Source organism: Pterocles gutturalis, unplaced genomic scaffold, assembly GCF_000699245.1.
Source record: "Pterocles gutturalis isolate BGI_N339 unplaced genomic scaffold, ASM69924v1 scaffold36302, whole genome shotgun sequence".
In the NCBI taxonomy this organism is placed as follows: Eukaryota; Metazoa; Chordata; class Aves; order Pterocliformes; family Pteroclidae; genus Pterocles; species Pterocles gutturalis.
Genome location: NW_010108994.1, coordinates 1 through 12,268, shown reverse-complemented (window position 1 = coordinate 12,268; position 12,268 = coordinate 1). Strand labels below are relative to the sequence as shown.

General features: G+C 35.4%; 1 protein-coding gene across 1 annotated transcript in view; it reads right to left on the bottom strand.

Moving 5' to 3' along the window:
* Positions 1-12,170, bottom strand: part of LOC104461300 — a 21,626-nt gene extending 9,456 nt beyond the window's left edge. Inside the window, exons 1-5 of the mRNA XM_010072835.1 lie at positions 12,036-12,170; positions 11,059-11,125; positions 9,647-9,711; positions 8,606-8,677; positions 6,446-6,476 (exon numbers count right to left, since the gene is read on the bottom strand). Coding sequence (XP_010071137.1) covers positions 6,446-6,476; positions 8,606-8,677; positions 9,647-9,711; positions 11,059-11,125; positions 12,036-12,170 — 370 coding nt within the window. The remainder of the gene's footprint in view (positions 1-6,445; positions 6,477-8,605; positions 8,678-9,646; positions 9,712-11,058; positions 11,126-12,035) is intronic.
* Positions 12,171-12,268: the final 98 nt, after the last annotated feature.

Here is a 12,268-nt window from a genome sequence, read left to right as displayed (position 1 = left end):
AAAGAGGAGAGAATAACCCTAGCAAAGAAAACAATGAGTGAAAAAAAAAAAATAATCTTGGTTATGATACCAACCACATCACTGCCTCCCCATATTATTTTAAAATTACTAAAAACAGAATGAAAATATTTTCCAGCTAATTCCATCTTCCTTTTTTGTTCCCTGTCAGTACAATCATCACTTAAAGCTCTGTCGACAGCTGCTGCCATAGAGCTGTGATAGATATGTATGAAAGAAATGCTATGTTTGTGGGAGACAACACAATTTTGCATCTTCTGGTTGGCTTTGATAGTCTACATGACCCCAGCAGAATTATTTTATTAGAACTGAAACCCATACCTGTCAGATCAAAGTTTCTTTCCACAGAACTAATGGAAGACAAAGTTGTGGTCACTTTATCCATAGGAAATCAGTTACTAAGCATCAACAGTGGAAGAAGCTGTGAAAATGTTAATGTTTTAACCTGGAAAAGTTTCAGCCTCCAGTTTCTGTTGTAACAGCTGAAACTTTCTTTCTGCCATGCAGTCTTTTTCCTCCAGAAGAATCAGGCACAAAACTGGGAGACTGCTCCCTTAATGGTCACCGAGATGACCAGACTAGGCTGTTGCAAAAATGTGAGGTTCTTGAGATAAAGGTAACAACTCCAGTGTCCAGGAATGGTCAACTCCAGCACACCAATTACAAATTATTAGAAAATAGCTTGTATCACAGAAAGATTTGATTGGATACAAGTTGAATACTCTTCTAGGTGTGAAACCTCACAAAAGAGTAATTTTAGTATGTCTTCAATGTATTGTCAATCATACTTTCAAATCACTGGAACATCAATTATTAGCAGAGGACCACGGCACAGCACAGAACAGGAAAAAAAAAAGGTTCTCCAGGGAACCTTAGCGTTCTTTTGTGGGCCAAAAGGGAAATTCAGGTACTACCTTTGTTCCTCAAGTGCAGAAGAGAAAGGAAAAAAAAAAACCTCCCACCTTTCTCTCTGGAAAATTTGACCTATAATACAGGAAGTTATTTCACTGGAGATGCACTCAATCCATTTTTACCTAAAGGATATAACTTATTTAAAAGATGAACACGCTAGTAAGGTGAGTTACTGTAACTTTTACGTTTTGACTTAACTTCTACACTTAAATACACTTAAATTCAGATGGAACTTTCCCCTTTCTTTTCTCCCAATACATTCATTTTTCTGTGATAACTACCTTAATAGATAAAAGAAATTGTTCAGATTTCACTATACTTTGCCATGCTACTTTCCACGAAACCAAAGAAGGTAGACTTAATAATTTTCCTTATTAAGGACAGACCAGTACTTGCAGGTACAGGCAAGAGCTGTTTCACTTTATTTGTACCTGCTGTTAATAGGGTTTGCATACCTTTATAATAAAAATAATGTATAATATCAGGAAGAAACACTGCCTTCACTGTATGAATACTAAAGATGGAAAAAAACCTGCCAAAGCTAAAGTTTTAGCTAAAGCTACACCTTTTTCTTAACAGTGAGAATTGCCCTACTGCTAACCTTTTATGTATTTAAAAAAAGAACAAACCCCAAAAACTCAAAAAAAACAAAACACCCAAGTGAATTCCATTTTCAAGTGAGTAATCCAATCCCACATCTGTAAGAAGGTAATTTCTAGAGAAGGAGGAGGAGCGGATAATCATATGCTGCTGTGAAGATATCAGTCTGAACTGCATCACTCATTTATCCCATGAGTGCAAAAGACACAAAGGACACCTACATAAGCTAAGCTACAGATGCCTCTGAAGTTTCTTTCCTATATTTCATTGCTCAGATTAAGAAAAAATGAAGTCACATTTTCTAAATTTGCAGAAATTATTTTATCATTCAAATAGAGATTTGAAATTATCCTTTCAAATGACAGGAGGACAAATTTCAGGTTGCTGTTTTCTATTTTCCCTCAACAAAGAAGTAACCACCTGCCTTGGAGACAGCTATGTGTATAAAGCACCTAATTTATACCAGAGAATTTAAACACCAGCTAACCATGTTTTGCTGCAACTGCTCTTTTAATCATTAAAGGCAGGTTACCACCTAACCATATGTATATATATGAACAGGAATCAAAAATCTTGGGTAATACAAGTTTTAAATATTTTAAAAACAGTCATTCAAAGATTGTTACCACTAATTAATAAATTCAAATAATTATTTGGGAATATAAGGTCAAAACCACTCCAAAACTTTGCAGACAGGCCACAAGGCTGACACTGAAACTGTTACAAACGCTACTGAAGATGTATTGTATATGAATGCAATATCATGTTTACCAGACCACTAGAAATTGATGTATATATTCTAACTATTAACAAGACTTATATTACCACTTATGCCAAAGTTTTGATTTCACTGTCCCTTTCTTTATTAAGGGAAGGCAACTGAATATATTCCACATTGACTTTCCAACATATCAGGGATTCAAGCTTGCGATTTTAAAGAGGAACGTGGATATTGATTTCATAGTACTACCAGTACCTCAGTCTCTTGTTACTCCTATTCTCTACTTTTTGGTACAGAAATAATATTAAAATTATTTTTATTATATTAGAAAATTATGAAAAAGTTATTTGCAGTCCTTTTAAAAAAGTTTTAAAAGGTAGCTAAAAAGTACATTAAAAAACTCACCTATGTCAGAAGTATCCATACAAGAGTTCTCAGGAAATTCCTTAAAAGCACATAAAAGGAATTTTGAGACCAGGTAACATGAGCTATATCAACCAGAGTGTAGAATTTTCTGTTCTCACTACTTGCTCAACTTTTTTTTTTTTTTTTGGGGGGGGGGCAGGTTGGCAGTGAAACAAACCCAGTCAATCATCTGACAATTGTCAAACATCTGACATCCCATTCTTCAGAATTTATTTTTTAAGAAGTCTAAATCTATCCCATCCAGTTCAGTCACAAAATTAGTGTATTGTGGGTTAAAATGACATCAATAAAATGAGAAAATCCTAACTAACATACATGTAGAACAAATAATTAGGAGTGGCCAGTGAGATGGCCAATATCACTCTTCAACTGCTAAAAAGATGGGGAGTCAAAATGAGTTATTCTAGGCAACCACAGATTTTACAAATAATAATTTAAAAAGTTGGACACACATATAGCCTAAATAAAGAGACACTTGATGCTTTAAAGCCTGTGTCCAACTGCTATATCTCCCTTTAAATAACCTTAAAAGAAGAAGAGAATTCAGCTGAAATCTATGGCTCATGTCATGGCTGTTATTCAATGCCCCAAATATCACAATGGAAGGGAGGATATGTAATGATATGAAAGCTAAGTAAAGCCTACCACATAGGCAACTTGAATAGGTACACAGTTAAAAAAAAAAAAAAGGCATCAATCCACCATCACAAAATACATTACACCACCATATACATAAGTCCAGAACTTGAATTCATCACCATCTCAAAGCACAGAACCTATCCGGGTAGGAAGCAACCAGGGGAAGTATACTAGATGATCAATGTTAATCAGAACATGAGAATTTTAACTTTACCCGAACATGTACCTGGTAAGTAAAGACACATCTTTCCTAAAATAATGAAACTACATATGGGGAACTACATGAGACAAAATATAAAGCAATTGTTTTATAAGATACCTGAAGCTGGAAGAACTGCAGTGAAAGAAAGCAGAACACCTTAAGCCCTTAATTATTTCAGAAGTACTTCTGAGAATAAAGTGATTTAATTCAGCAGGTCTTTAAAAACTAACTTTATGCCTATGGTACAGGACCACCTGCTCATGACTAATGTCTTAGCTTTTCACTACACAAATACATTTTCCTGAAGAGGCTTTATAAAACAAGATGCAATGTGGCATCCATACCTGATGCACTGTTGAATGTCCCTCTTTGAAATCACTGGTCTGTTGCTTTGATGTACCTTAGCATGCATAGGGCGAAAAAAAAATTCAATTTCAAATCGAGAGGTCACAGATGAATGTTGTATTGAACTCATTAATTCTTCACTTGTATATACTCTTATTCTGAAAAATATTCAAACATTTAACAAATGGAGAACATACATAGGACTGAAAGAAAAACTAGACAAGTGACAGAACAACATTCTAGTCAAATATGGCAGACTAATTCTGATCAGAGATGTACATCTACCATATTACATTTTCTTCTTAACCCATGAAGCACCACAGAAAATAAAATTTGCTCCTTTATCAGGTGATATCACTTGTAGAAAAGGAAGACAACTGCAAACTTTTTGCGCATTTTTATATGCATATGTTGAAAAGGATAAGAAAAAAAGACTAACTACTCCTGAAGCCTGTGGGTAGAGCCCCAAACCTCTGTTGCACCTTTTAAATGATTTTTAACAAGGGGGGCTTCCAAAACTGCTATGCTTGTCCTCCAGCACCAATAGACCCGCCCACAATCTTTGTGTCCTGTTTTCACCACCCCCCAATTTATTTCATAAGAAGCAGAAGAAATACAAAGCATGCAAGAGCTGTCTAATTTATCAGAGATCTCCCCTTTTTACATTTCAATCTATACTTTGTTCTTCATTAGCTATCTCAAACGGATTTAAATAAACATCAAAACATATTAGGCCCACAGAGAAGTAGCTATGTTCAAATGTATGACTTCCCCATAAGCTTATTTCACAATAAGCCTCTAAGCCAGATATTGTTGCCACTAAAATTACTCACTGAAAACTGTTGGTATCGCTGAAAAAAGTTACACTTCTAACCATCGCCTTGTTAGATTTAAAAAAAAGATATCTATAACAAGCTACAACCTCCCAAGTCTGTATACAGTGCATAAGATCATGATATGCATATAAAAATTACTGCCTATTGCCAGTATTGTTAATACTGCATAAGTTACAGAAATCTAATCTTTCCCAAAAGACAATATCTATATCCCCAAACATATGATTCTGCTGGTACTAAAGCTGTAGTGGGACTTCTCATTATTGGATGCATGTGATAGACTTAAGACTTAAACGATACATGTGCTTTAGCAGATAGTTTACCCTACTCAAGGCAAAGTTTCTGTTTAACGCACAAGTTTTTGTCTTTCTTTCTTCTGCATTTCTGTTTCCAGGTAAATCGATGTCAAATATCACAAGCGATTTACTTTTTGTGGTTAGATGGTGAGAAAACTTATAGCTACCTCAGGCACATAAGTATTACTTACTCCTAAAAACACTTCATATTATTTACTACTGGCAAGTATACATCTAAAGATTTCCAGTTTTCTGAAGGCTTAAAGCATATGGAAAGGAACCTAAAGATGTCATCTATTCCTTCTTCCATCTTAAAGCAGGCAGAACTATACCTAACTTACCTCTAGAAGTCCAACCCATTCTTAAAAGCAACTCCATAATCTCTGAGAAATGTATTTCAGGACTTCCTTATGTTTACATTTGCAAAGTTTTTATAATATTTAACCTAGAGGCTCTCTTTTGTTCTCCTTGCCTACCTCCATTTAAGTCTTACCACACCAGTGGCTCTACTAATTTTTTTATTTTTCTGACTCACTGCAGCTAGTCAAGCTGTTATTGAACACAAACCCAAGTATTCCACCACGTTTTATCAGTGTTGAACAGCGCAGAAAACCTGTTTTATGTCCTTTAGATACTAGACACCTGCACATATCTTCGAGCAGTGTGTGCTATTTTCACAACAGAGAGATATTCTTGGTTGGCTCCACCAGCCTTCAAAATTGCCTCTTCCTGCAATTGATTATTCCTACATAAGTCAATTACTTTGACCTTCTCTGCATGAAATGACAAAGTTTACTTTAAGTTTTAGCCCCAATTTGTGAGACCATCTTTCACAGTGGTCATGCCTACTTGGCAACTCCTCTTTTACCATTTACTTAATGAAAGTATAAACTAGTAATTTGTTTAGGACAAGTCCTGGAAAAAATCCCTTGCTTCCCTTCAGTTTGGGCACAGATCATTGATAATTATTCTAAGCACAGTTTTCCAACCGGCAGGAAACTGGGCTATAAAACCACTCTCTCATATAAAGTTAATGAAGCATATTATATAACTAGAAGGCTCTGACTTCAGCTTGTAACCTTCTCAGGAAATTTATGTTCACTATTTTGCAAAAAACTACAGTAATGCTTCCTTTAGAATATATTAGAAATACTTTTTTATTTTTTAGGAAGCTGAATCAAGCATTTTCCAAACATTTCTGGATTGGAAACACAGGAAATCAGAATAACACAGTAATGTCCCATTGAAATCCCTTTCTGAGCAAGATCTATGAAACATCACAGAAGGTGTTTTTGTTTCCAAAAAATTTTTCAAGGAAAGAAATAATTTTAAGTGGCTAATATATGACAGAAATATTGCTCTTGGAGATTGATATTTAACATAATCAGTCCTCCCATACTCAGAACTGCCACATATTTTTAAAAAAGCCCTCAAAAGATTGTCATCTTACCCAGTAAAACTTCATAGGAGTACTGGTCATTCTATCCAAAAAGCAAAAATAGATTCTAGCAAAATTTTAACTGCAAGTTGGAAAAAATAATGTAAGTTATATTCCAAGGAAAGGGCTTCATTAATAAGTATTTGGGTCTTATAAAGATATTTTAAATATTCACACTTAATAGCACAGAACTTTATGTATCCTAACTGAAAACTCATATCAGGCCGATCTAAAAGTATAGAATAAGAACAGGTAAAATTTGCACATTAGCTTTAATAAGCCATAGCCACAAGAAGCTTTTTTTGTTATTATTGTTCGTTTGGGGTTTTTGGGGTTTGGTTTTGTTTTGTTTTCTTCTTTTAAGGGTAACACCAACCACAACCAGTCAGTTCAAACACTTACTCCATGTAGTTTTATGTTTCAAATTTAAAAAAGTGAGTGCAAGATACTATTTACTTAAATTGAACAAAACCCATGAGATTCTATCTTTTAAAGCATATATAAATATACACGTATAAACACAAATCTGTAAAAGTGTATTTTTCCTTATAACAAAAGCTGTTAACACTAGTGCTATTCCCCCACCTTCAGCATTTAGTTAAATATTTCTTCCCTAGGATAACTTAAAACATAACTAAATAATAAAGACTTTGCTGAAGCTATACCAAAAGTTGGAAAAAAATACGCAATGTATCAATTTTTCTGCTTTTCTACCTTACCTGTAATGCAGTACACTAAATTTAAAATTAATTAGATCAAGCCTTCGTAGCATTAAAGAAACTCCAAGTAAATAAATGCCTTCAAGAAGAATGTCTAAGGCATTCAGAACTTAGGTCAAAACATAAAGATTAACAAAAAAATATTCCTAAAAGACTTCAAATACTGTATCTTTTAAAAAACTAAGTGCTAAGTGCTCTGTCTTTCTGAGTTTTACTGCAGATTGTAGCCAGTCTTCCTGTGTAGCCATTCAGACCCATCAGCATATATTTTCTAAAAATTAGAGGCAAAGGTCTGGACCATCTGAATCTTTTTATATCAAACCCTTATTTCCCAGTTCAACATTTTAATTTCATAAGCCGATTCAAAGTCTATACCTGAACCTTGTATGGGCAAACTTTTTGGTAGGATTGTAGAGCAAGAGACACTACGTTGTGTTTTGTCCTCAGATATTCAGCATAAAAGTTTCTCAGATGAATATCATAAAATAAGCAACACCAAAAAACCACCTCAAAACCTTAAGAAAATAAAGCCCAACATACCTTCGCTATACTACACATCATAATTTCCCACCATCATTTATCCTTGTAAAAACATGTATTTTATCGGAACATACAGCTCCTTTTCAAAACAAGGCGAAAATCTTCAGATGTCATACATGTCCAAGTGTGATCAGAATTACACTTCAATGTGCAGTCTTGATCTGACTTCCATCATGATACTTGATCTCTAATGAAATAACTGTATACTGCTTTTTCCTGCAGACAGCCTGATTCATTCAATATACAGAATAATCTAAGTTTTTGATACCTCATCATGCGATTTAATTAAATTATTTTAAGTAGGCATATTAAAAAAATATGCAATATCGAGTTATTTCCAAAAAGCTAGCAACTTCCAAATTTCTCTGCTTGTACACCCATGTAAGTCAGGGTTAGAATTTTTAGATTCAGTGAACATCTGACAAAACCGACAAATGCAACAAACAGATTATTGTTTAACGGATAAAGGCAGATTATTTTAACCAATTTGTGATAACAGCAAAATAAATTATGATATATTTACTCATCTTAAACATTTTAAACTACATTTATAAACATAGGTTTTGTTGGTTTTTTTGGGCAGTTTCTCCCACAAAAAACAGTAAGTATTCTAAAGAGTTTGGTGTAAAGCCAGGACATCTTCTATTAAGTCAAGACTCCTTGGATAATCTAAACCACTTATTTTTTTTAAACACTTTACCTGCATTCCTTTGAATTCCTCTAGTACACTGCAATTAGAAATAGGAGGGAAAAAATAGGTCAGAAGAATCTTAGAATAGTTAAGTTATTTTAACCAATGCCTTTGTTTGCTTTGGTATATCTCACAACTAGGCACTTCCTAAATAACCATTCAGTCTCCTTCAGGTTTCCCATGGCTTGACGAAAAAAGCCACAAATACATGGTAAAACTTACCTGGTCATTCACTTTTTGCCATACTTTCGCAGTTAAAATCACTACAAGAATATAAGCTACAGTTACCTTGGCCTACACAAGGGGCTGACACAGAGAATTCCTCTTACAGCCCTTAATGGATTTAATCTGTAAAGTTGTGCAACAATGCTTAGTAGATGATGCACAAGGTATTATGAGGAGCGGAAAAGGAAAGGGAAATACAGCCCCTTTTCTGTCTCCATTAAATCCATTCTTATTCCTCAAGACTGAATGTCAATGAATGTCATTCCTCATCCCCTCTGTCTACGGGGTTCAGAACAGCTCCTGGGCTAACTACCAAGGCACACTACACAACTTAGCTTTTTAGACAGATATTAAGAATGTAACTGTCAAAAGCCACCTTGCTGCTATGTGTGAAACATGAAGATTTTGATGAAATTCACTGTTGAGATCTTATGGAGGAGTTTAGGAAACAGAAAAAGAAGCGACCACTTGTTTAATATAAATATTCAGAATAAAACAATACATATCAGATGCCCAAAACAGTAATTGCTTTAGCCTGACACAGACAGCAAGTGCTGAGTCTGCAAAGATACTTTGATTAGTCTACCACTATTTTATAGAAAAAAAAAGTTTAGACAAGAAACCAGGAAGCCCTTCGGAACTGAAAAGCTGATTACCTGAACCAAGAGAAATTCATTCAATGTATGAATGTATGTTAACTTCAATTACAATATTCTGATGAGATCCAAAAGTAACTCTCCTCATCAGACAGCATTTTAAAAAAAAAAAAAACCTAAAAAAAACCCCACTATTTTTCTAGGTTTAGCAGTTGTGCTAACCACTGGTAAATGGTCATCTGTTGTAGTCTGTCTCATCTGACATTCTTAACCAATCTATCCTAAAACCCCATTTTAAAGCAGATGTTGACTTCATTGATTAATACTTCTTGCAAATATTATATGGCACAGCAAGATCAGAAAGTATTCCCATATATTACATTAAAAATAAGTTAAATATTGCCACATTTTGACTGCATAGTAGGACTATATCATTAGGTACCTCAAGTACTTTCCTCTTCCATTTTCTAAGGTTCTTGGTTGACACGTTCTCCCATCGTTTTGGTCCTAAGAATAACATGATATCAATACAAACATAGCTTTTCTTATAACACTACCTATACTGAGTATCATTCTAACAAACTTAAACATCAAGGAAAAATACATTACATAGTAACAAAATATTATCAAATCTGAAGAGCTTCCAATACAATTGCTGAAACAAGAACTTATAGGAAAACAAAGTAAGAGACTACTGTAATTTCAAGTTACTTGAGAAGTCAGGCAAAAAAAAAAAAAATTGCATGCCGAGTCTAACACCACTGAGCTAAAATCCAAAGAGCATTACAGGCCCAGATGCTACGAAGAGGAAAAAAAAACAAATTCTTTTACTTTTTAGATTTTATTTAATGCATGCAGATTACATGGTATCTGAGGTTACTTCCTCAGCAATGATTAAGGCTTTACAGAACTGAGATCCATATTCATTCCATATCGAATAGAGGTTACTAAACCAAAAGCATGACCAAGCCTTTATATATTCAAGACAGTGTATTGCAGTGCTGTATGCATGTTTCCTCCCTCTCCCAATGGACAATATATATAAAATGCAAACTTCCCTGTCTGTAAAAGCCTTTAAAAACTAAATCATATTTGGTGCAGTGATTACATTGGGCTTGACACTGTGGTAGTACTTTGTATGTACGTCCAGTAAGTTCTTTAGGAGAATTGATATGGCAATTTATGTATCATAATCCTCATTTCAGTGATGATCAAAACTGGCAGAACATTTAATTTCCCAGTAAAGCCACCAAGATACTAAATCACGAGTCCCACTAAAACCCTGAATGTATTTTAGAACAACAGGTTTTTTTTTTCCACAATAAGCTCTCTGTAAGCATTATCAACTCTATAATTGATCAACAGTTATAACAAAACACTGGAAAAATATGACATGGCATAATGTGGTGTAGATTTACACTAACCACATGAACATTCAATGAAAAGTTAGAGAGACTATCTACCCAGTCCACTGTGACTTTTGATATAACAGAAATTTATCAGACCATTGTATGAGCTTTCTGCTAATACCGCCTTTCCTCTGTTTCCCCTCAGTCTTCTCCACTTTGATTCTTCTTACAAGACATCCAAATACTAACCATTGCTATCGTGAACTTTGATAATAGCTCTTTTCTGTTGTCTAAAATAGAGCATGCAATGCAATGGAATAAAATGGTGCATATAGAGAAAATCTCCAGGTATTATATGCATATATCACATTTACAAAATTACATACCTTAGTGGACAAAATTCAATACCTGTTGCAATTAAATGTTACATAACTGCCAACAGTGGCATGCTTCACTATGTCTAAATATACAGCATGTAAATATTGAAGGTTGAAGAAGTTCTTACCCTCAGGCGTATTGTAAGTGAGAGTTTCCATGGAAACAAGTAAATCATCTTCAAAAGTATGGTTGTACTAAATAAAAAGGACCATTAAAGATTAGAATGAATGACTAAAACAATGGTTTTTAACATGCATTTTAAAATTGTATAAAAACAATACTTGTTTTGACCAAAATGCAAAATTATCGGTACGTTGTTTTATTGGCTGAAGTTAGAAGTGAGCAATCTGGAAATATTAACTCCTAGAGGAAATACATATATTTTGAGCACGTATGCACGTCATTCAATTTCAAGGTATAAGCCAGTTACTGACAAAATGGGGCTTCCATGAGTTTTCAAAAGTAGTTAAGTTACTCTGTAACAGAATTTTTTCCAAACTTCTCTAGTAACTGGAAGTAGCCACTTAGCATAGACCTACAGCTCACAACACATAAAAATATCCAATCTAATGGTAGGTAAGAAAAATGTTCTAGAACCAGGCTTAGCCTTATGCCAGTACCGAAACATTATCACAAAACATTTTCACAAACAGCAAAGCTAACATCCCTGAATAAATACACGCATTTGTGGACAGAGCTGTATGGTTCTCACATCTTTAACACAAAATGTCCCCAAAGTAAGGAGGATTCGTGGAGGGAGTCTCCTGTTTCCTTCTGTAGTTTCACTGAAAATACCCCATCTAGTATTAGCTAATTTGGGTTAAGGGCCCTACAAAGACAACTCGGACTTATATTTAAGTCACTTATTTAATACTGGCAATCCCGAATCTAAGTTTTATTCAAGGAGCTGGCTCCTTATGAGCTGACGCACGCCAAGGCACAGGAGTGCATGGCTCAGCACAAACTGCAGCGTGGCCACGGGCTTTGGTAGCCAAGAAAAACAGGAGTTTGCAACACCTCAAGAAACTAACCGACGAAGCGAATTTCAAGGTCAGTTACTGCAAATTAGTGCACAGAAAGAAAACTGCACCAGTCAAAGCTAACACAGCAGGACTCAGAGGCGGTCAGGAAGGCGGGAAGCGCTGCCCTGCCCGAGGCGAGGCGGGCAGAGGGCTCGGCGGCCTTCCAGAGGGACGCAGGGCGCCCATGGGGGCCCAGCCCACCCACGCCACACGCCATTTCGCAGAAGAAACCACCAGCGGCCTGCGCCCCTGAGCCAGCCAGGAGCTAGGCCCGGCGGCGGCGGCCCAGAGTCCCCACAGGGCACGGCCACGCAG